We start from the raw sequence: 23,071 nt of genomic DNA on the forward strand, positions 1-23,071 counted from the left end.
ATTTTTTATGTTAAAGTAAAATGTGTATTCCATCGTTCGTTGTGAAAGTAAAAAAAAAAAAAAGATCTATCTATCACTGTGAAATACAAGCAGAGAGACGTTATTTTGAAAAATCTTTAGCGGTGTTTTGTCATTAAAACGTCGGACGACGTAAGAGGAGGTCTTCGGTCTTCACTCAGTCCAGTTCACTCTTTAAGTTATTCACAAAACGAGAGAAGTGGCATGTGAACATATACTCACTCTCTTCACTTTCACAACATATTTGTTGTATTTATTTATGTACAATATTTTCCATTTTGCTGTTATATTAAAGCAAAGGAAAACAAACAGTACATTAGACAAATCAAATGATAATTTAAATTTAAATTAAGAACACAAAATGTTTTTGTTTGTTTCTAATTCAGGTTTAAGCCAAGCTAACAAGAAGGACCACATTCAAAAGTCGGATACCGGAACTGTCTAGAGAACACAATCTGAAACCGACACTTGGCTACAATCTTTGTGAACTTTTGTTTGTTTGTTTGTTTTGAATTTCGCGCAAAGCTACTCGAAAGCTATCTGCGCTAGCCGTCCCTAATTTAGCAGTGTAAGACTAGAGGGAAGGCAGCTAGTCATCACCACCCACCGCCAACTCTTGGGCTACTCTTTTACCAACAAATAGTGGGATTGACCGTCACATTATAACGCCCCCACGGCTGAAAGGGCGAGCATGTTTGGTGTGATCGGGATTCGAACCCGCGACCCCCGGATTACGAGCCGAACGCCTTAACACACTTGTCCATGTCGGGCCTCTCTGCGAACGATTGTGTGATATTTCATTTGTTGGTAGTTAGGTTCACATGAAAGTAAACTTTTTTAAATGAATCTAAAACAAATACATTTCTTCCATACCACAGTGGTTTAGTCGTAAGCTACTAATATTAAAAACAGTGTTTTGATACTTGAGATGAAAATAGCGCAAATGGGCTGTTGTGCAGCTTACCAACAACGAACAAAAATACATATTGTTTTTTCTAATACGTATTCAAAATTTTTCGCTCAAATTTTGATTAAATAACACTATTATTGGTTTTCTCATCGTATTTCTACCCAAATAATTAAATTAAAGCTAATAAAACAATGATATTATTTGAGTTTACTGGTTCCTAAGAAGTGCTAAAAATTCAAACTCAAGGACAAACATAGACTGTCGGAAACAGGTATGTTCAGATTAACTCTACGTGTCAAAATATCGAACAAATGGCTTTCGATAAACTTTCATTCACGAGTGAGTTTGTATTTTCTAGTTTGGAAGTAGTCGCTTTTCTTTATATTACCCTTGTTGAAAATGCATGGTAGCTGTTTGAATTGTAGATGAAACTGTTTGAATGGGATATTCTACGTGAATGGAATGTGTCTTTAGTTAGTTTCCGGTAGAACGACTGACAAGCAGAATACACGTAGATACTTCGTCCTTGTTTGAGATAATAGATTCTCCTCAGGTACCAGCAAAATCGCTCTAAAGACCGAGGACTGGGATTGATATAAAGCAGTTTGTAAGTTTTAATTAGGAGCTGTATGATGATATTGTGTGTGTGTGTGTGTGCGTTTTCTTTTAGCAAAGCCACATCGGGCTATCTGTTGAGCCCACCGAGGAGAATCGAACCCCTGATTTGAGCGTTGTAAATCCGTAGACTTACCGCTGTTCTAGCGGAAGCCGTGATGGTATTACATAAAAAGAACAGCTGATGAATGGGTTATTAATACACTGAAGAACAGTTGATTGCTTTTGTTGATAACCTGTAATTGTGGATGTATGTTTCTAACGATAGAGGAAAGAGTCAACCAACATGAGTCCAGGTGGGCTGTCCATTCCAACCCCATATATTTCTTCATGAAGGATTTCGACAGTTTTCTCAAAGTTGTCTTGCTAAGTCATTAATTTGAATATTAAGGAAATGTTTAAAGAACCAGTCGTTTCGCACATAGAGATATCGGTATAAAGATATGAAAAGTGACTTAAAGTTAATGTTAAGAAGATAACTTCACAAACAAATTGAGAAAAGAGTCATGAATGTAACTGGTAGTTCAAGAGGGAATATGACCAGAAATGTTAATAAGTTGTGGCGTCTTGACCAAAAAGGAGAAAATACTGTCAAAGAGACGTGTTTGTCTGATTTGTGAATAACTGGGAAGTCTTATGACGTATAATATATATAAAGTGGTGGATCTGACTTACTTGAAAAGTACAATTTGAAATCTTCTATAACTTTTATCTGTGAAATTGAAGTAAAAAACAAGTCTGTTTTTGTTTTGTTACTTTTGTGTTGTTTTTTTTTTACATTAAAGTAAACCATAATTTCACTGAGCTCTCTACTTTTGTTGTTTGTTTTGTTTTTTATTTCGCGCAAAGCTACTCGAGAGCTATCTGTGCTAGCCGTCCCTAATTTAGCAGTGTAAGACTAGAAGGAAGGCAGCTAGTCATCACCACCCACCACCAACTCTTTAGGCTACTGTTTTACCAACAAATAGCGGGATTGAACGTCATTTTATATCTCTCCCACGATGAAAGGGCATGTTTGGTGCGACGGGGATTTGAATCCGCGACGCTTGGATTACCAGTCGAGCGTCTTAACCACCTGACCAATGGTAGAGAACACAGTGTTAACACTTGCATATCGTGTATAATAGTATAGAACACCGATATAACACTCGTGTGCTGTTTATAAATAGAAGATAAAGATTTAAATTTTGTGTGTTGTGTATAACACAAGACAACACGGGCTTAATACTCATGTGTTATATAATATTCTGAAGGATGCTAACTGAACATTGTTTATTTCTTAAGTTATTAATATTGAATTTTATATCCATTTGATATTATTTCGTGATTTATATTTTTCTATATTATACTGCTATTAATTGATAATAAAACCTGGAAACTGATCTTTTAATTGAAGTAATTATTTATACTATTTACTCCGAAGGCCTTTGTAGATCACTGGACAATCTGTATTTTATTCTGATATTGTTGTGAATACTGACAGTTATTTATTATATTTACTCTGAAAGCCTCCTTGGTTCACTCGACAATCTATGTTCTAATATAATATTGTTGTTATTACTGATAGTTATTGATAATATTTACTCTGAAGGCTTCCTTGGTTCACTCGACAATCTATCTTCTAAAATAATATTGTTGTTATTACTGATAGTTATTGATAATATTTACTCTGAAGGCTTCCTTTGTTCACTCGACAATCTATGTTTTAATTCAGTATTGTTATACTATACTACTGGTAGTTTTTAATATAGGAACTGATTTCTGTTTGTGATAGAGGAAAATCAGACTGTGTTCACCGTGGGAAATCAAAACCCGAATTTTAGCTCCATAAGTTTGTAGACTTACCGCAGAACCTCCGGAGGACACTGGACCAGACATCTACATTAAAGATTCATCGTAAAATTAAATTTATTGTGATTATTACCTGCACGTGTACGAAGTCAAATCACTCACCGCCAATTCTATCTGTATATGGAATCTGCATGGTAGTCTTTGCATTACATATACGGAGGATGAAATACACAAACACACAGTAGCTACAAATATTAATTTAGAAATAAACCATTCCATTGTTTATTAATATGCATAGAAGTATGCTCAGAAATATGAGGTTGTACTTTCATATTTTGTGTTAGGGAACTACATTCGTGAATTGTAAATAAAACATAACATCTTTTATTACACATCTCGGCTTTTAAATGTAAATAAAACAGAACATCTTTTGTTACACATCTCGGCTTTTAAACGTAAATAAACTATTTATTTATTGTCCGTGTAAGGGTAAATTGCAATATCATAAAATTATTAAATTTATCAAAGATCTTCATAAACGTGAAGTATTCAGTAATTACTAATATAATAAAGGGAAAAAAATGTATTTACATACTATTTATAAGGTTTGAAAATGTAAAAAAAATATTCACTGAACACTAAATTACAAGTGTATGTTGATAACAGACATATTTACACAAAACAAATCGTGTTATTTCCGATATTTCAATATTTTCTTTTCTAATTATTGCCTAACGTCTTAATTAAACTCAAAGTACAGAACCATTTGTACAAAATATGCAATCAAGTAAACTAGAATGTGAAATTAATATAACGAATAAATTATTTACTACATTTTGAAGGGAGTTTCAAATAATTCACTTTTATTTTACCTACTTTAATTGTTGGTTTTACTTGTAAACTAACTATCAATCATAACGACATAATATTTACAAATGTGCTAGAAAAAAGGGTAAAATGATATACGTTACATCTATTGTTGTTTATGGTAAACTAGAAACAAAAACTGAACATAAACAATTGGATGCAGCTTGAGTAAGGTTTAATACACCTGTGGCCAAAGGTATTGTATCACAACTATCATAATTATAATCTAGTTCATCTTTACATGCTGTGAGTGTATTAGAGTCTAGTTTCCTCTATAATATAATATAAAACTTGCTTTTCTGATTTCATTGTCACCAATATTAAGTGCACAATAAAAACAGTTTTGGTGAGGTTTATACAGAAGTTTGATTATTTCAGTTTGTGAGAACTAAATATAATTAGTTTTATAATTTAACTCTTTTTTTTTTTTTCTTTGACTTACATCACAAATTGTTATCAGATTTCTTAAAGTAACTTGGCATTGGCTCTTTATGAATAAAGTTTTTATGTACATCTTTTAAGTTCTGTTTTTAACTGTTGCTATTATATTCTGCTGTGCCTAAAGAAGGATCTAGTGTTAGTAATATGATCATGTACTAAAGCAAAACCTAGTGTTAGTAATTTCATCACGTACTAAAGGAGAATCTAGTATTACGAACATGATCACGTACTAAAGGAAAATCTAGTGTTAGTAATATGATGACGTACTAAAGGAATACCAGGTGTGAGTAACATGATCACGTTCTAAAGGAGAATTTAGTGTTAGTAATACGATCACGTACTAAAGGAAGATATAGTGCTTAGTGCTTGTAATATGATCACATATACTTTTTAACAGTTAAATATGAAGTATGTCTTGGGCTGTCGACTTATAATCTCCAGAGTCTGACAGTTTATTGTTTTTACTTCTGGGAAGCTCGAAATCTTGACCAAGTGTCTTGGTTAATTTCTGAAAAGGTTGAAGTTATGCCAGCAATCAGTCGCTGAAATAAAAACGGAACCAACAGTTGAGATACAAATTTTATATCTGATTGTTAACTTCATTTATCATCGTATATATCACATATGGAAAGAATAACATACATAATATTATATGTAAAAAAAAACTGGAGTACTTTACTAATATCTTGTTTGCCAATTTTAAGACTGTCTCTATAGTCAATACAAGTATTGAAAATCTACCACAAATGTAACAATAACCTAGTCTACAGTTTCAATAGGTTTCAGTCTAAATAATTTCTCAATAATCTTTAAAATTTTACTTTTGATAAAGACTAAAGGCTACTCACGTCCTTCAGAAAACCTGGTGTGATAAGCATGAAACAAACAGCATAGGACGGAATCCACACCATGGAAGCCAAGGCTATCCCCCAGCCTAAGAGTTCTCCCCACCAAGGATAAACGTAAGTCTCTACATACACCAGAGGTTTGCATCTCATAACTGAAAACAGGAATATTCCCTAAAGGGAATATGTATTTAGAATTAGAAATAACATTCTCTGAAAGAAACTGAAATAAAATTGAACATCATTTGTATATATATATATATATATACATTAGGTACTAAAGATAAGATATTTATTTATATTATTTTGATACTGTGAGAAACGTAACTGAGTAAGTAGGATAAATGATCTGTTCTTACAGTTAACGTATAATATTCTCACGTGCTGCAAGTTCGAAGGTCACTTCATGACTTACAGAGAATCTATGTACAGATCCATGTCCTCCATTACACTCAATTATTTTTTTAACTAAACCGTTGAATATTCTTTCTTTAAAACACAGCATTAAACTTACCAAACAAACGGCTGGAGAGACAAAGACCCAGGTAGCAAGGAAGTACCAGTTGGGCCGATGTCCTGTCATCTCTTCAATGTTGCTAGAAAACTTTTTTACACCTGTAATAATTTACTAGTCTTATACATTTTTTGGTTTACAAACTAGAATTTTCATGTGAAAAAACACTTGACATAAAACCTGAATTCAAAAGACAAACAAATCTACAAATTAAATGTCCAATTGTTAATTAATAATACTGGCTTACACTGAAAACATTTGAAAATCCCGCAATAAATGAAAAGAAATTAAATTGTCAAAAGTATTGGCTATTGAGTACAATAATACACGGATTCAAGGTAATGAATAATTAATTAACACCTCCAAATAACACAATAAAACACCATCTTCTAGAGTTAACCTGAGAATAATACAGCCCATTTTAGGGATAACTTGCATATAGTATAACAGTACGTTAAAGAGTTAACTCGCATATACCATCTTTTAGAGCTAGCTTGTGTACAACAGATCCTCCCAGGATCAACGCACGTATAATACATCACCACATTTAACATAAAAATCTTACACCATAGAAATAAACAGATGTATTAGAAGTTTGAAGTGATGTATAAAACAATGGTCTATTTTCCCAATGAAGGACATGCCATTTGAAACTTACCATAAACCCATGTAATAACTATAGTTTGAAAGAAAACAGTAAACAGTAGAGTCATTCCACTGGCAGAATAATAATCCATCAGTTGAAATATGTACATGCCCCCCCTGAAAAGTAAAAAGATTATTTTAGTGAATAATACGATCAGTTTAAAAAAATCAGTCAGAATTATTACTTAACAGTTTCGTTTTGATTAAATATATATTATTACAAGTTACAGTTTCCATATTCTAGATACAAGATAACACCATGATAAAGCCACAGAAATAAACAGATATATTAGAAGTGGAATGTTGCTGAATAAATATAATAGTATTGGGAGTTGTGCTTATGGTAAGTTTTATTTATTACGTCATTTTTACAGTAAATAAGATTTGATTTTATGTATGTTTTGAAAATAAATCTTACTTACTGTAAAAGATGAAACGTGTAATAAAATATAATTACAGTGGAGCGCCATTAAGCCGCGGACCAGTAAACCGCGAAATCGCTTAAGCCGCTGTAGCAAGTCTTGTGAGCGAGGATTATCGTGGCTCACCGCTAATTTAAGAACGTGTAAAAACGCGGCTTACGAATTTAATCCTGGCTTTATAACTTCAAGGGGATATTTAAAAAGAATTTGCTTTAATTTGGGAAATAAATAAAATATATTACAATAGAAATCGACCGTTAATCTACCTTATTCGCTCTCTATGTCAGCTTTATGGAGGCCGCTATTGTTACCGAATCATACCTCTCCATACATTAAAGTTAATCCGTGGTAAATCCGTAAAAAAGTGATCAATAATTAAAGTATTATTTTTAATTCGATAATCCGATATAATGATCACGCAATGGCCCGGATGAGGCTCCTCAGCGGAGCTGTTGGCAACTTCGGCTTTTCAGTCACAAAGGTTTAAGCCGCGGTTAAGCAGGTTGACCCCCCAAATACCGCGGCTTAACGGCACTCCACTGTATTACGGTACTGATAAAAAGTAATTCATCAACTGAAATGAATATAAGACCCCAAAATAAGAAACAAAAGAAAACAATAAAGGTAATTAGTTTTAACAATAAAACTAAGGGAAAAATCAAACAAATTCAGGTTATGAATAACTGAAATATTATTGGACAGTTCTGTCATCAGTAAAATCATGAACATAAACCTTGACCACAACAAAGAAACTGTTATTGTCTTGATATTGGGTATTTTACTAACTAAAATTAATATATTGGTAATTGACACTTGCTTGGTTAAACATTGCTGTTTTCAAGTATTCACATTCGTATCCTAGTTCATTTTATTGCCATGATATAAAAGACTGTCTAGTTTCGATAATAGTAATTTTGTTTAGTTTTCGAAAGAATGTTTTATGATTGTTTAGTTGTTTACTTTTAATTACTTTATAAGAGATTTAAAAACAGACGTGTATTAGGTGTTGCGTTTGTAAATCATTGATGCAGAGAATATAATGAACGGACGATTTGGGAATAAATATACAAAAAGTGTGAGATGAGCGAGAACAGTAGACAGACAAGAGGAGAAAGAGAAGTTCTCTGTTGTAAGAGGGGAAAGGCCGAACGGTTGCTATAGGCGTAACTATTAATGTGTTAGAGGAAAAATAATAGTAGAAGAAAAATAAAAATAATAGTTTATTTCATTAAAGAGAGTTCTAAAGTGAATAAATTAGCATCAGTAGACTCTGACATCTAAACAAACGATTCTTGGGAAATACGAAGGAAGAAGCGACAGTAGAAAAGTTTAAACATGTAGGATACAACCATGATAAGTCAATGATAATTGTTTGTTTCTTGTTTTTTAATTTCGCACAAAGCTACTCGAGGGCTATCGGTGTTAGCCGTCCCTAATTTTAGTATGGTAAGACTAGAGGGAAGGCACCTAGTCATCACCACCTACCGCCAACTCTTTAACAACGAATAGTGGGATTGACCGTCACATTATAACCGCCCCCACGGCTGAAAAGCGAGCATGTTTGGCGCGACGTGGATGCGAACCTGCTACACTCAGATTACGAGTCGCACGCCTTAACACGCTTGGCCATGCCGGGCCCAAGTCAATGATAAAGTAAGTGAAGTATATTTAGATAGTAACAGATGAACCTTCGCTTTGTCAACTGGAATTTTAAAGTAACTGAATAGGTCTAAGTGGACTTTTGACAAGAGTAAGATAACTATATATATATATATTTTTTTTGTGTGTGTGTAGTGTTTACAATATCCCTATAATGTGAAGAATTTGATGTACGTACGTTTATCTTGTTCCGAAAAATAAATATTTTGAAAACAAGTGGCGTACGTGCTTTTCATGTACGAGGAAGTTGAGAATTTCTCAAATTAATTTTGGCGGTATCTATTGACAAATCGAATTAGCATTTTAATAAACGTCTGTAAGCTATTAACACAGCTGTAAGGGAAGTTTTAAACTAGGACTATTTAATAAAGGGTAAAGATAAACTAAATAAAACAAAACTAAGATATACGGGAAAATTTAACATTGGAAATCAGTACAAGTTATAAGAGTAGGCTTAATTGTTATTATAGTAATGCTAGAAGTATAAGAAATATAAGACTTTAGGGCACTGGTAGAAATAAAAGATTTAGAATAACTGAAACATGGTTAAATGTAGATGAGTTTGAAATACGTGATTATAGGTTACTTAATAGGAATAGAGTATTAAAGAAAGGGGAAGGAGTGGCTGTATATGTGAAGTGTGAGTTACATACTGTTGAAGTTGAGAATATTAAGGATAATAGCAAGGAGATTGGGTTTCTGTTAGTGGATAGCAAGGGATAAAGCTTTTAGTAAAAATGTGTTACAAATCACCAGATGGAACTGATGAAATCAGGAAGAAACTTTGTAATAAGATGAAGGTCTCAGTTGTTAATGAAATCATAATTAAGGGTAGTTCTAAGTACAGATATAATGATTGGGAAATGAAAATCCCTCAAACCATGAGGGAGAAAGGTTTCTGAAAACTTTTCAAGATGGATTTCTTAACAATTTGTCAAGGAACCTACTGTAAATAATGCTATCTTAGATTTATTGTTAAATTCTAATATAGAAATGGTTAAGAGGGTGTAAACTAGGAAGCACCTAGGTACAAGTGATCATTGCTGTATTATGTTTGATATTTAGCTGCATTTGGAAATTAGAAATAATGATATTTTGATTCCAAATTTTATAAAAAGCAATAAAAGAGATGTGTTGTGAATTGGACAGCTGAGTTATTTTGAGGCACGAATCAGTTGTGAAAAATGTATAAAGATAATTTTTTAAAGATTCAAGATAAACATATTCCTTACAGAAACAAAAGGGGATCTAGAAGTAAAAAAACAGGTTGGTTCACAAAGGGAATAAGAGATAGAATCAAAGAAAAGTACCACACACTAAAGAAATTTAAATTGACTGGTATTGTAAAAGATTATAGAAAATCAAGAAAGTTGGTCAAAAAAGAAATTATGATATCCAGAAAGATGTCTATAACAAAAATTTGGCTTAAAACATAAAACTAACAGTGAGAACTTTTTAAAGTACATTATGGGTAAATAAAATGTGAGGATGGAGATAGGACCCATGAGGAATTATGAAGGAAGGCTTGTATCTGATGATCATGAAATGCCTATGTTATTAGATTCTGATTTTGCTTCAGTTTTTACTAATAAAGACTTAAGCTGTATTTAACATCTTGAACAGTTGATAAATGAAAATGAGATCAAAGAAGATGGCTACCTTAATTCTGAGCTGGTTAAAAAAAAATGGGATATTTAAAGAATGCTAAAGCTCCTGTAATAGATAGTACTTCACCAAGGGTTTTAAACAAAGTCATGTGATCACTTGAAACAAGGTTTTAAGCCCTTGAATAATGTACAAGTACCAACTGATTGGAAATTGGTTAATCTGACTCCTATCCTCAGGAGAGGTAATAGAAGTTGTCCCAGTAATTAAAGGCCTGTCAGTCTTACCTCATTTGTGAGAAAAGATTTGGAATGTCTGATAAAAGATACTTTGCAAAGTCATTTAACAAGTTTATAATTTTTTTGGATAGCAAAATAGTTTCACTAAGGAAAAATATTGCCTTACAAATCTTTTTGCATGTTTTAAAAATGTTACTGCACATGTAGATAAGGGTAAGGGTGTAGATGTGATATATATGGATTTTCAGAAAGCATTTTACAAAGTGCCATGCCCCACAATGGCAAAGCAGCATGTCTCTTGTCTCACACCACTATAAATTGGGTTTCAATGCCTGTGATGGGCAGAGCACAGATAGCCCATTGTGTAGCTTTGTGCTTAATTCTAAACAAACAAAGTGCCACATAAAAGGTTTGTAAAGAAACTTATCTCTGCACAAGCTTAGGATAAGTTAAGTAACTGAAAAGAACAGTGGCTGGATTCAAAAGCAGAGGTTTGATATAAATGAAGTTCAGTTAAACTAGATTAATGTTGCAAGAGGTGTACCTCAGGGATCAGTCTTAGGACCTTTACTCTTTTTGACTTACATAAATAACATTGATGAAGGAAGTCAATAAATTACTTATGTTTGCAGATGACACCAAGGTCTTGGGTGATGCTGGCTGTGAAGAGAATGCTGCTACTTTATAAAAATATTTAGCTCACATAATGAGTTGGGTGAATAAATGGCAGATGGATTTTAATTATGATAAATGCAAAATATTGTATGTTGGTGATAATAATTTGAATTATAAGAATAATTTGGATGGGAATAATTTTAACAATGTCATGAAAGAAAATGATCTTGTTGTAATGGCTGCTCAGTCTCTTAAGCAATTCAAGCAGCGTGCTGTTGCTAATGTTGGTAGGGCAAATAGGATTTTAATTTGTATCTACAAAAATATTGAATACAAGTATAAATATGTCATAATCTCATTGTGTAGGTCACTGGTTAGACTGCATTAGGAGTATTGTGTTCAGTCTTGGGCTTCTTACCCTAGGAAAGCCATGGAATTATTGGAAATGATTCAGAAGAGGGTAACTAAAATGGTGCCTGGGATGTAGGGGTTGTCATTTGAGGAGAGATTAAGATCCTTAAAAGTTTCTCTCTCAAGAGTTAGAGGCGATCTGATTCAAATGTTTAAGATTGTAAAAGTATTTATAATGTTGATGCATCAACATTTTTCAAACTTAATAGTGAGAAGTACAGAACTTGGTGACACAAATATAGATTTAGGAAATATAAAAGATGACAACTTTATGAAGATATGTTAGTAAATTTGAGTGAGTTTAAAAGAAGCTTGATGCATATATGAATGACAAGTGATGACTAATTGTTTTTAATAGTATTAGTTTGGCTTACAGGGTGGGGCAGCTGAGATGGACCAATATATCCCTTGTTGCCCCTGAAACTTATATTAACTTCTCATTATAACAACCATACCGTTACAATTGTTATTACTAACTTCTTACTATAACAACCACACTGTGACAACTGTGGTTTTTCGTTTTACTCGTTTATTGATTTTTAATATTATGTAACATACCTCAGTGACCATTGGTAAACCTAACAGGTACAATACGATAACCATTCCTGTAGTAAATAGTTTCCTTCGTGATCTCAATACAGACGCCCATTCGTCCACAATTCCTGTTATCAGAGCTTCCACCGTGCAGAACTATTAAAAACAAAAACAGACCAATATCAGTACACATGTTGTCATAACATACAGATCAAAGTAACAAAATAACATCGTTAGACAGATCTATATAAATTGTATACGTATATATATTTAATGAATTAACGTTTTATACAATAAAGTTTCAAACATACGTGTTATTATCTAGTTTGATAACCTAATACTTCATCTTGCGTGAGAGTACGTTTAAAGTTATGAGTTTCTGATACAGAAGTTTATCTCTATGAATCACTGAAAAATGGTACTTTGAAATTTCTTGTTTGTTTGTTTTTGAATTTCGCCCAAAGCTACTCGAGGACTATCTGCGCTAGCCGTCCCTAATTTAGCAGTGTAAGACTACAGGGAGGGCAGCTAGTCATCACCACCCACCACCAACTCTTGGGCTATTCTTTTACCAACAAATAGTGGGATTGATCGTCACATTATAACGCCCCACGGCTGAAAGGGCGAGTATGTTTGGCGCGACGGGAATGTGAATCCGCGACCCTCGGATTACAAGTCGCACGCCTTAACACGTTTGGCCATGCCGGGCCCTGTTGAAATTTCTTACATATTAAAATGTTTAACCAGCGAAAGACAGTTAAACAATATGTGGTTACGCATCCATTCTTTGATTTGTTAGATATAAAATAGAACATAACAATGTAAGCTCAGGTGACACATGGAACACTTGTAGCATATAAACACATATCAAGTAACGGTTGAAGGATATAACGATTTGAAGCTAGAACTACATTTATGTGGCAAACAAACGTAGCAGGTATCAACCATATAATTCATTGGAGACTTATGACAAACAAATGTAGTACATTACAAAAAACGACAGCATCTGTTAACTAGTTAGTTGGTTATTGCCATGAGTAACAGGTGACGCAAATGTAAAAGATTATAAAAAGATTATTACTGATGTATGCAACAGGTATCGGAGAAAAGTAGCAGAGAGCAACGAAGTAGCTGGTTGCCGAGATAGGCAGCATGCAAGAATAGAACTACTACGATGTGCAGAAAGCATGCAAGAAAGAGTCCCGAATTGTCTTTTACTGCCTAAAAACATGCACGCGTGTCAACAACCATGTTGCCATGCGACACGTGGCTTATGTCCTAACAGATAATAAGGCGGAAGTGGAAATAGAATCTCTGATAATAATAACATATCAGAAGGTTGTATTTTGTTGACATTAGTTAACACCATACATTTTGAGGTTAACTAAATAAGAAATTAACCACTAACTGCACGTCACATGATCATGCACATACTATTCTTAGATCAGAATTTACCTTGGCTTCTGACACTGTTAACAACATTGCTTCATAAGCCTCTGCCACTGCGCAGGTTTCGTTTGGTAAAACATAGAAGGTCAACACATTTAATAACAAAGGAACCGTATTATTTCTCCCATTACTAGTTCCACAGATTTCATGTACTAACCTTATATATACCAAAGACAGGTCTAATTTCTAATAACATTAAACTGTCAGTTACTTGCTTATCTTTTTCTCATAGTTACAGCGTTTCTCGAACTAATAAACTCACTAACTCAGTGATTAAGTGCAAACGTCACAGACTTATTAAATATTCAATTGTTGAAATAGTTAAAACGTGAAAACTCCCTCCAGATAAACAATAACACAAACGCGTAAATTAAAAAAATATAGTCTACAAAAGTATTTTGAACTCTGAAAATTTTCCCATTTTTAAAAGAATATTTATCATTAAATGAAAATGAGAATATAAAATATGTACGTGGCTATCAAATAACACACATCAACATATTATATGCTCACCTGGCTATCAAATAACACACATCAACATATTATATGCTCACCTGGCTATCAAATAACACACATCAACATATTATATGCTCACCTGGCTGTCAAATAACACACATCAACATATTATATGCTCACCTGGCTGTCAAATAACACACATCAACATATTATATGCTCACCTGGCTGTCAAATAACACACATCAACATATTATATGCTCACCTGGCTATCAAATAACACACATCAACATATTATATGCTCACCTGGCTGTCACTTAACACACATCAACATATTATATGCTCACTTGGCTGTCAATTAGCACACACAAACATATTATATGCTCACCTGGCTATCAAATAACACACATCAACATATTATATGCTCGCCTGGCTATCAAATAACACACATCAACATATTATCTGCTGACCTGGCTGTCAATTCCAAGAATTAACAGCATGAGGAAGAACACAATTGACCATAAAGGGGGAGGTGGCAACTGTAGAACAACTTCTGGATAAACAAGGAATGCTAACCCTGGACCTGAAGAAAATACACCATGTTAGATTATATTTAAACAAAGACCGTGTTTGTACTCTGAAAATAACACAACAGGTCACTGTCTGATAATACTTAGAGTATATTAAGATGTTGACATACTGTAACTTACCAATAGACGTTTCATTTTAAATGTTTTAGAACAAAGATTCAAGAAAATATTAATAAAGTTTGTTCTGAAATATTCTGTTACACGTTGATTTTGTACAGAAACAGAACTTTTACTGTTTATATAAACAACTGAAGCACAAGAAGACTGAATTATCTTACCGGACGTTACAACGTCAGCAACTTCTGTCCCGTCGCCTTTAATGTAGGTCATGTGACCGAGGACGGAAAATATCACAGTACCAGCAAATATGCTGGTAGCAGGGTTAACAATATACAGAATATATCCGTCTCTAGAAATAAAGATATAGAAACAATAATGAATGTGTGCAAAGTGTACAATAATATCCATTGAAAGAATAACGAATACAGAGTACAGAGAATTATTACATTGAACATTTTTGTGCGAATCATTGTTAAATAATCAAATCAAAAAATTAAAAAAAAAATTCTTAAGAGCTTGTTGGTTTTTTTTTTTTTTTGTTACCGGAAGAAGTTGTGGCTAAACTTGTTATAGCTTCCAAGAGTTACGACGGAACCGAAACCAATACCAAAGGTGAAAAACACTTGTGTTCCTACTGTCACCCAGACCTAATAACATTAATATAATAAATTATTACTGATTACACAGAGTTCACTTCTGAGAAAATATAACACTAATTTAGTTTTGTTACGTTTTGATTAAAGAATTATTAACTAGTATTAAAGCTTGACAGCAAATAAACGAAAAAAAAAAGTCGCTTGACAGTTACTGATTAACAATGACACTGTTTTCACTAAAGACGTAAACTACAGCTACATTAGATGGGAAGTTTTATCTGTTGCCCAGCCTGGTTATTAGTGTTTGTCTTAAGCGTCAGGGGCATTAAAATGTACGGTTAATCCCACTATTCGTTGGTAAAAGAATATGCGATGGGTTCTGTCCAACGACCTTTAATATCTAACATTAATATTTAATGGTGTTTATATCGTATATGAATGTAGTAATAATAAGATTAGTATATTAATATATTAACAATAACATTTAAATCTGAATATAATGACAATAACATTTATATATATTCGTTGGTAAAAGAATATGCGATGGGCTCTGTACAACGACTACCTTCTGTCTTTTCAACAGATTAAAATTACTTACCATGGATATATATATAAGCAAAAGCAGTTGTTCACCTCACGCGGAGAAAGGTCAGGAAAAACTGAAGATATGTGAAAAGTATTCAGGAAACATAATTATTGCGTTCAAAGTTATCAAAACATTGCTGTAGTATAGTGTAATGCATAATTAGTAATTATGTAATAACCGGTTCTATCAAGTAGAAATGTTCATTATTATAGTGTACTGTCCTATTAAATCGAAATGTAGTGTATTTTACTTCAGTACTGCAACCAAAGTAATAAAAAAGGCTTTTTTTAAATAACAGAATTGAGGAAAAGTAGTATTAGTATCATCTACTGACAATTCTCGACACATCATTCTTGTTCTGAAAGTGGGATCTGACTGTCACTCTTATAACACACACACGGTACAAAAGCGTATAATGCGATTTAAGATAACTTTGCGTGACTCAAGAGTATCCGGTTTAACAGTTAGGCAAATTAACCACAAGGCTACTCTCGGCCATATGTAAAGTACTAAGGACACATTAACAACAAAGCCACTCTCGGCCATATGTAAAGTACTAAGAGCACATTAACCACAAGACCACTCTCGGCCATATGTAAAGTACTAAGGGCACATTAACAACAAGGCCACTCTCGGCCATATGTAAAGTACTTAGGGCACATTAACCACAAGCCCACTCTCTGCCATATGTAAAGTACTAAGGGCACATTAACTACAAGGCCACTCTCGGCCACATGTAAAGTACTATCAGATTAAATTGTTCTTAATTTAATTCAGTGTCCCCCAGTGTCTGGATGCTTGTAACAGTTAATCCTAAAAAAAAAAAATGAGTAATTAAAACAGTTGACCAGGATCAGAGAAATACATTTAACATAATTACCTCACGATTCCCAAGGCAGTTGTGTCGTCATTGAGGACACGAGGTAGAGTAATGTCAAGCTATTATCACCACGTAGTAGATATTATAGAGACAAACGATGGTCATTGAAGCAAAGCCAATTCCTAGTGAAAGTTTAGATTACATAATATAAGAACTGTTGACATATTTGAGACACAAGTATGAGTTATATATATCCGGAAAAGGTGAAAAATGCTAAAACACTAGAATTAAACAACAATAGCTACCATTAAAGACAGGAATCAAATTCCAGACCCCGACACCACCAATGCTGAGGTAATGACCAATGGCCACTTCCAGGAAGAATAGACGAACAGCACACAAGACTAAACAGATAAGGTAGGGAAACAAAAATGCACTTAAATAACAAACAACAACATATAATCCATTAGAACCACCGATTTACTATTTAGTAAGGTAAAGCTTTAATGTATATTATGTTGGATTAAACCACGAGACACTTACCTCCACCATTTTATAACACAAGTATGGAAATCGCCATACGTTGCAAAGACCGACAGCGTAGCTTATGCAGCTGAAAATAAAGTCCAGTTTTCCTCCCCATTCCCCACGTTCTGGTTCGTTCTCCTTATCTGACTTTGTTACCGACTGGTTCATTTCATCAGGTATTGTAATCATTTTCACTCCTTTTTCTATACTGACGATTTCTGATTTTTCATTTTTGGGAGCCATTTCTTGAATAAAGTCACAAATTTTCTACATTTTAATAAAAATTGAAACTGTAAAAAACAAGAGCATAACAACGTATTTACTAAAAAAATATTACATGAAGATAAACGTAATTATTATAAGAAATAATGAATTAATAGGTTTTATTTGTATTACAGTTATTACTTAAGAATGCTAACATAGTATTGGTGATATTAAATATGTATATATATATATCATCAGAGATATTACGTACAACTATACTGATGGAGGCATTACCTAATATCATGAGAGGTATCTATATTTTATCAGAAATATTACTTATGCAGAATTATATATTATTATAGATATACGTAACTAATGCCAATAATAATGCAATAATTCACAGCCGTCGGCCAAGATACACCACTGATATACATTGTGTAATATTTATCAAAACATAAAAATATCAAAAATCACGAAAAATGTGTAACGTAACTAAAACTAACATTTAGCCTAATAGATAACACTAAATTAACACCCTTTGGAATTCACTACCCTACTTTGCACCGCAATTATAAGCGGTATACTTCCAAGATGTTTAACGTACGCTAATAGGTCGTACTGGCTTTGTCGCACCAATCAGTATTGACACAGTCACTGTGGTCAGCCATAGCTGTATCTTACGTAAATTACATCTTCTGTCACTGCGTTTTTAAAATTGCAGTAATTATATATTTGTAATTGATGAGATTCAAACACTTGTAAACTGAATACAACACTATTTTTTATGATTCACTGAAGACTAGTTTATCTCTGGTAAATGCGCTACTGATGTACATACCTCTATATCAGCAGATATAGAGAAGTCGGTTTTTTATATTGATAATGATCAAATTTTTATTTCCTTTCATAGTGAGATGTCGAAGCAGAGGCATCGCTAGAAATAGGCACGTTCCCAGATTCTATTTGCCCGTGCCCATAATTCCTAGTTGGCGTCTTAAAAAATAAAAATTGAAAATCATGATCGACAAATTGAAACGTCAAAAATCTCTGAAGATACATTAGGGTCCGTTCTAGAAATCTTCTAGACACCTAGTGATACCTGTCCAGTCTATCCATTAGTTAAAATAAATGTCGCAACCTAATTCATTATTGAGTCTGATCAGTTAATATAATAGTCCCATCCTATCTATTGGGGTCTGATTGATCAATATAATGACACAAACCTATCCAATAGTGAGTCTGATCAGTTAACATAATAGTCCTGATCTATTACTGAGTAATTAGTTACCATAACAGTCCTGATGTATTGCTAAGTATTTCTAATCAGTCAACATAATAGTTCTAATCTGTCCCTAAATCAGCAGGAGCTTCACGCAATTGTACAGATTGCGTAATGTTGTCAAATATGCATATCATTTAGTAGATGGCGCGACCTGTGATACTAATCTTATTAGAATCGACGTGTTTTGTAACATCATGAAAATATGAAAGCTGTATGTTCATATTGTATGTTACGTCAGTTAAATGGCGCAGATAACCTGGTTATTTGTATGATGAAACAGAAGTCTTATAAATGTATGGAAAATAAACAAGTACTTCGTAGGAAAGACCAAACGTTGTGAGGTAAGAAAGAAACCTGCGAAGTACAAACTAACGACATCAAATCAGAGATCTAACTTGGAATGAATTAATAAAATACAAACGACTTTTGATTCGATAAAAACGTTTATACTCTCGTGATATTATACCTCAGTGTTACAGCTTTTGAGACACTGTCATATTCTTGTAATTAAACATTAGTGGACAATGTTTGTATGTGAAGTGACTGGTAAAACCGCAAACGTATTTCTAATTTTGAACAACTTTTTTATGCTGTGTTATGATTATATTTAAAATTTTAAGAATAACTAGAGGTTGATACTTTATTTTAACAATAAAGGGGTGGTAGTTAGTGTTTATAAAAGTGAATCCAATTCTTAATGTATTAGTTCAAGTGCCGATATTTGAAAGTGTAAGAGCTTTGTTTGTTTTGTTTTTGAATTTCGCACAAAGCTACTCGAGGGCTATCTGTGCTAGCCGTCCCTAATTTAGCAGTGTAAGACTAGAGGGAAGACAGCTAGTCATCACCACCCACCGCCAACTCTTGGGCTACTCTTTTACCAACAAATAGTGGGATTGACCGTCACATTATAACGCCCCCACGGCTGAAAGGGCGAGCATGTTTGGGGCGACCGAGATGCGAACCTGCGACCTTTAGATTACGAGTCGCACGCCTTAACACGCTTGGCCATGCCGGGACGTATAAGAGCAATGCTTACTTCTAACATATCACTGGAAACATGTGACTTACTTTTGATAACGGTAAAGGTAATTCATAAATGAAAAGCTACGTTTAGGGTCGATAAAGATAAATCTGAATTTAAACGTAATGAAGAGGCTAGCGAATTTTTGTAGTTAATCTGATCTTTGATAAAGACTTGAAGAAAACTGATATTTAGTGTTGATAGTGGTAAGATTGGTTTGTAAGATACTAAGAGGTTGAGTTTGAAGGTTTATAAAGGAGGGAACTCATTTTTAATTTGTATAAGATGTCGCTTAACAATTTTACTAAGAGATAAGATGATTCTTTCGGTGCTGATGGTACAACTAGAAGCTTTAGAAACTGAGACACTTAAAACAAAAACGTACAGAATACTAGTAAAGAATTCAGGTTTCAAAGTGAAGACGTAAGGCATCCTTTTACAATTTTGAGCTACAGCACATGAACGATATTCACGTCTCAAAGGTTCTCATGCCACGTGTGGCATTGAACTTTTCTTTCACTTGGCATCAGTTTCACGTGGAAACAATTTACTGTTCACACAAGTGAAATCAGATAGACCGACGGATAACGCTGAGGAAGGCCTAAGAAAGCGTTTTAAGCCTAATAGTTAACTTTTATGCTCGAGGTAAACCGTATGACGGTGGAAACAATAAACAAAAACAAACAAGTTCACGAGAAGAGTTCAAGATAGAACTAAACATCGACCAACTGCTCGAAGCAACACAAATAGTTTGAACTCAACAATGATACTGTGAGCGAAACTAACAGCGAATCATTTAGATAACTATTAGCGCCTTCTAGTGATAAAGTCCGATTTTCTGTAAATATTTATCTATGCATATTTCGAGAAGTTGCATTTATAATGGTTAGTTTATATAACTGCTTAAAGGTATTCACGTATTTTTACTTTGTTGTAAATTGGTCTTTTACAATACAGGAGTGTGTATGTGTTTTCCTATAGCAAAGTTACATCGTGCTATCTGCTGTGTCCACCGAGTGAAATCGAATCTCTTATTTTAGCGTTGTAAGTCTAAAGACTTACTGCTGTCCCAGAGGGGGGATTATACATACATTATTCAGGTACAAATATAAGATAGATACAAAATAAAAATGTTTATTTTATAGTAGAATGAACCATCCTCACACTTAGAGTTGAAAGTCAAGAATGGACATCACTCTTATTAATATTTAACAATTCATTGCGTAAACAGTGTGTTGTATGTTAAGTAATCGTGTGCAACATACTGTAAGCCTTATTAGTATCAAATAATACATGGTGTTAAAAGTGTATTATGCGTCAATTATTCTTGTCAAAGTATAAACCTTATATATATAATAATACACGGTGTTAACAATGTGCTGTGTTGAGTAATCTTGTAAAAAATACTATAAACCTAGTAATATTTAATAATACATCGTGTTAACAGTGTGTTACATTTTCACTATTCTTGTGAAACATGCTATAAATCTTATTAATATATAGAAATAGATGATGCTAAAAATGTGCAATCTAACCTATAAACAGAAATATTAATTAAGTTATAAAAATACACGATTTAAATCTGTGATAGTTTATTAATTTTTAAGCAGTACTGTCAATGACGAAAGTATAAATTTGACTAAAGAAGCTATGAATAAAACCAAACATGGAAGTCGTCAAGGGCAATATAAAGTAGGCGTAAAAAAGTTTAATCCAGTTTATTTTAGCAGAGTCAGACTGTATAATTATTTCTGGTCAAATGCCAAGGACTGCTGGCCAAGATTAATCTATCGATTTTTTCCCTTGGTACTCAGTGTCTTAAGGCCATTGACTACAGAGTTTAATAGTTTCTTGTCTATGACAAAAACTCGTTTAATTCGCATGATTTTCATTAGTAAGTGATTTTAAAGAGGTTTGGAAAAATAATTTTTCATTAAAAATTATCAGAGAAAGATAGTTAGAAATATTATATCCTAACGATATTAAGTAAGGAATAATGTTATTAATATCATAATTATAGATCGTTATCCTTGACCCTTCTCTTTCTGGGGCAAAGATATTACAATCGGGTCCGTGTGTGTGTATCTGTATTTCTCGAAAACTAATAGAAAGATAAACAAGCTGACAAATCAGTTTGGGACAGTTCCTCTTAAATTTGATCACATAAAAATCCAGATCCAGATTCTGGATAATTTCGAAGTTTTTCTCTTTTAATAATTGGAAGATAGGGTATTTTTTGCAATTTGGGGTTAATAACTTTGTGAAGTGTGATCGAATTTGTATCAAATTTCAACAGTACATTATGGCTGAGAATCATCATCACACTACAAGAAGTGATGCATGATTATGGATCTAAGAAGGATTTTCTGAGTTTTCAAAATCCCGGAAAGGGGCGGGGAGTGTAATTTCTTTAATTGCTATTATTTTAATTTAGGCTCTACGCTAGTACAGCGGTATGTCTCCGGATTTACAACGCTAAAATCAGGGTTCGATTGCCGTCGGTGGGCTCAGCAGATCGCCCGATGTGGTTTTGCTATAAGAAAACACACATTTTAATTTAGTTTACAAAAATACATTCTAATGTACTTTTAAGTGTCTATTAATGCATTAGTTCTAACTGTTGTCTTTCCCCAAGTGACTCTGCGGTATGTCTGGTAGATTATAACGAAGAAAACCGAGGTTCGATATCCGCTTGGCCACTGTGTAGTTTTGTATGCTTAATAGCAAATAAATATAATTACTTGTAGATTTGCAGGTCGTTACATGTATCTCACGTGCGTCATGACACAGTTACCTAATTCCCTGCGATGTCTGTCCACATTTTTATTCTTTATCAAAGAGCTATTGCATCTGCTAAAGTAGGCTTACGTCTGGGTATAAACAATCTATCGGGCGAACTTAGTAATATCCCTGTTGGAAACTTTCTCTGTAGAGACGAAATAAAGAGGAGTAAGCTATCTTACAGGGTACAATCTTCAGAGCACAAGTACTTAAAACCGGAAATTGGAAAACGTGTGGAGCAACTTCCGAAATAATTTCTAAGAAAACCAATGTGATAAGTAGAATGGAAAAATACAAATTTATTGTAGAATTAGAAGCACGTGATAATATTATACTTACAGTGATAATGATATTATCTGATATGCACGAGAACCTAGGCATCACACTCTATTGATACTAAAGAACTGTTCATTTGTTTGTTTGTTTTGAATTTTGCGCAAAGCTACTCGAGGGCTATCTTTGCTAGCCGTTTCTAATTTAGCAGTGTAAGGCTAGAGGGAAAGCAACTAGTAATCACCACCCACCGCCATCTCTTGGGCTACTCTTTTAACAATGAATAGTGGGATTGAC

The 23,071-nt window shown here is 33.5% G+C and overlaps 2 protein-coding genes across 2 annotated transcripts; both read right to left on the minus strand.

Moving 5' to 3' along the window:
• Positions 1 to 3,604: 3,604 nt before the first annotated feature.
• Positions 3,605 to 13,798, minus strand: LOC143247454 (sodium- and chloride-dependent GABA transporter 2-like). Its single transcript, XM_076495638.1, has 6 exons — positions 13,213 to 13,798; positions 12,156 to 12,287; positions 6,660 to 6,763; positions 6,002 to 6,102; positions 5,491 to 5,661; positions 3,605 to 5,184 (listed from the first exon to the last, which is right to left on the minus strand). Exons 3-6 carry the CDS (start codon positions 6,754 to 6,756, stop codon positions 5,104 to 5,106), a joined length of 450 nt encoding a protein of 149 aa, XP_076351753.1. The 5' UTR covers positions 6,757 to 6,763; positions 12,156 to 12,287; positions 13,213 to 13,798; the 3' UTR covers positions 3,605 to 5,103.
• A 607-nt stretch (positions 13,799 to 14,405) lies between these two features.
• LOC143247493 (sodium- and chloride-dependent GABA transporter 1-like) lies at positions 14,406 to 15,611 on the minus strand. Its single transcript, XM_076495761.1, has 2 exons — positions 14,902 to 15,611; positions 14,406 to 14,616 (listed from the first exon to the last, which is right to left on the minus strand). The coding sequence occupies exons 1-2, from the start codon at positions 15,089 to 15,091 to the stop codon at positions 14,492 to 14,494; spliced, it is 315 nt and encodes a 104-aa protein (XP_076351876.1). The 5' UTR covers positions 15,092 to 15,611; the 3' UTR covers positions 14,406 to 14,491.
• Positions 15,612 to 23,071: the final 7,460 nt, after the last annotated feature.

Source organism: Tachypleus tridentatus, chromosome 1 (assembly GCF_004210375.1).
Source record: "Tachypleus tridentatus isolate NWPU-2018 chromosome 1, ASM421037v1, whole genome shotgun sequence".
Taxonomy (NCBI): domain Eukaryota; kingdom Metazoa; phylum Arthropoda; class Merostomata; order Xiphosura; family Limulidae; genus Tachypleus; species Tachypleus tridentatus.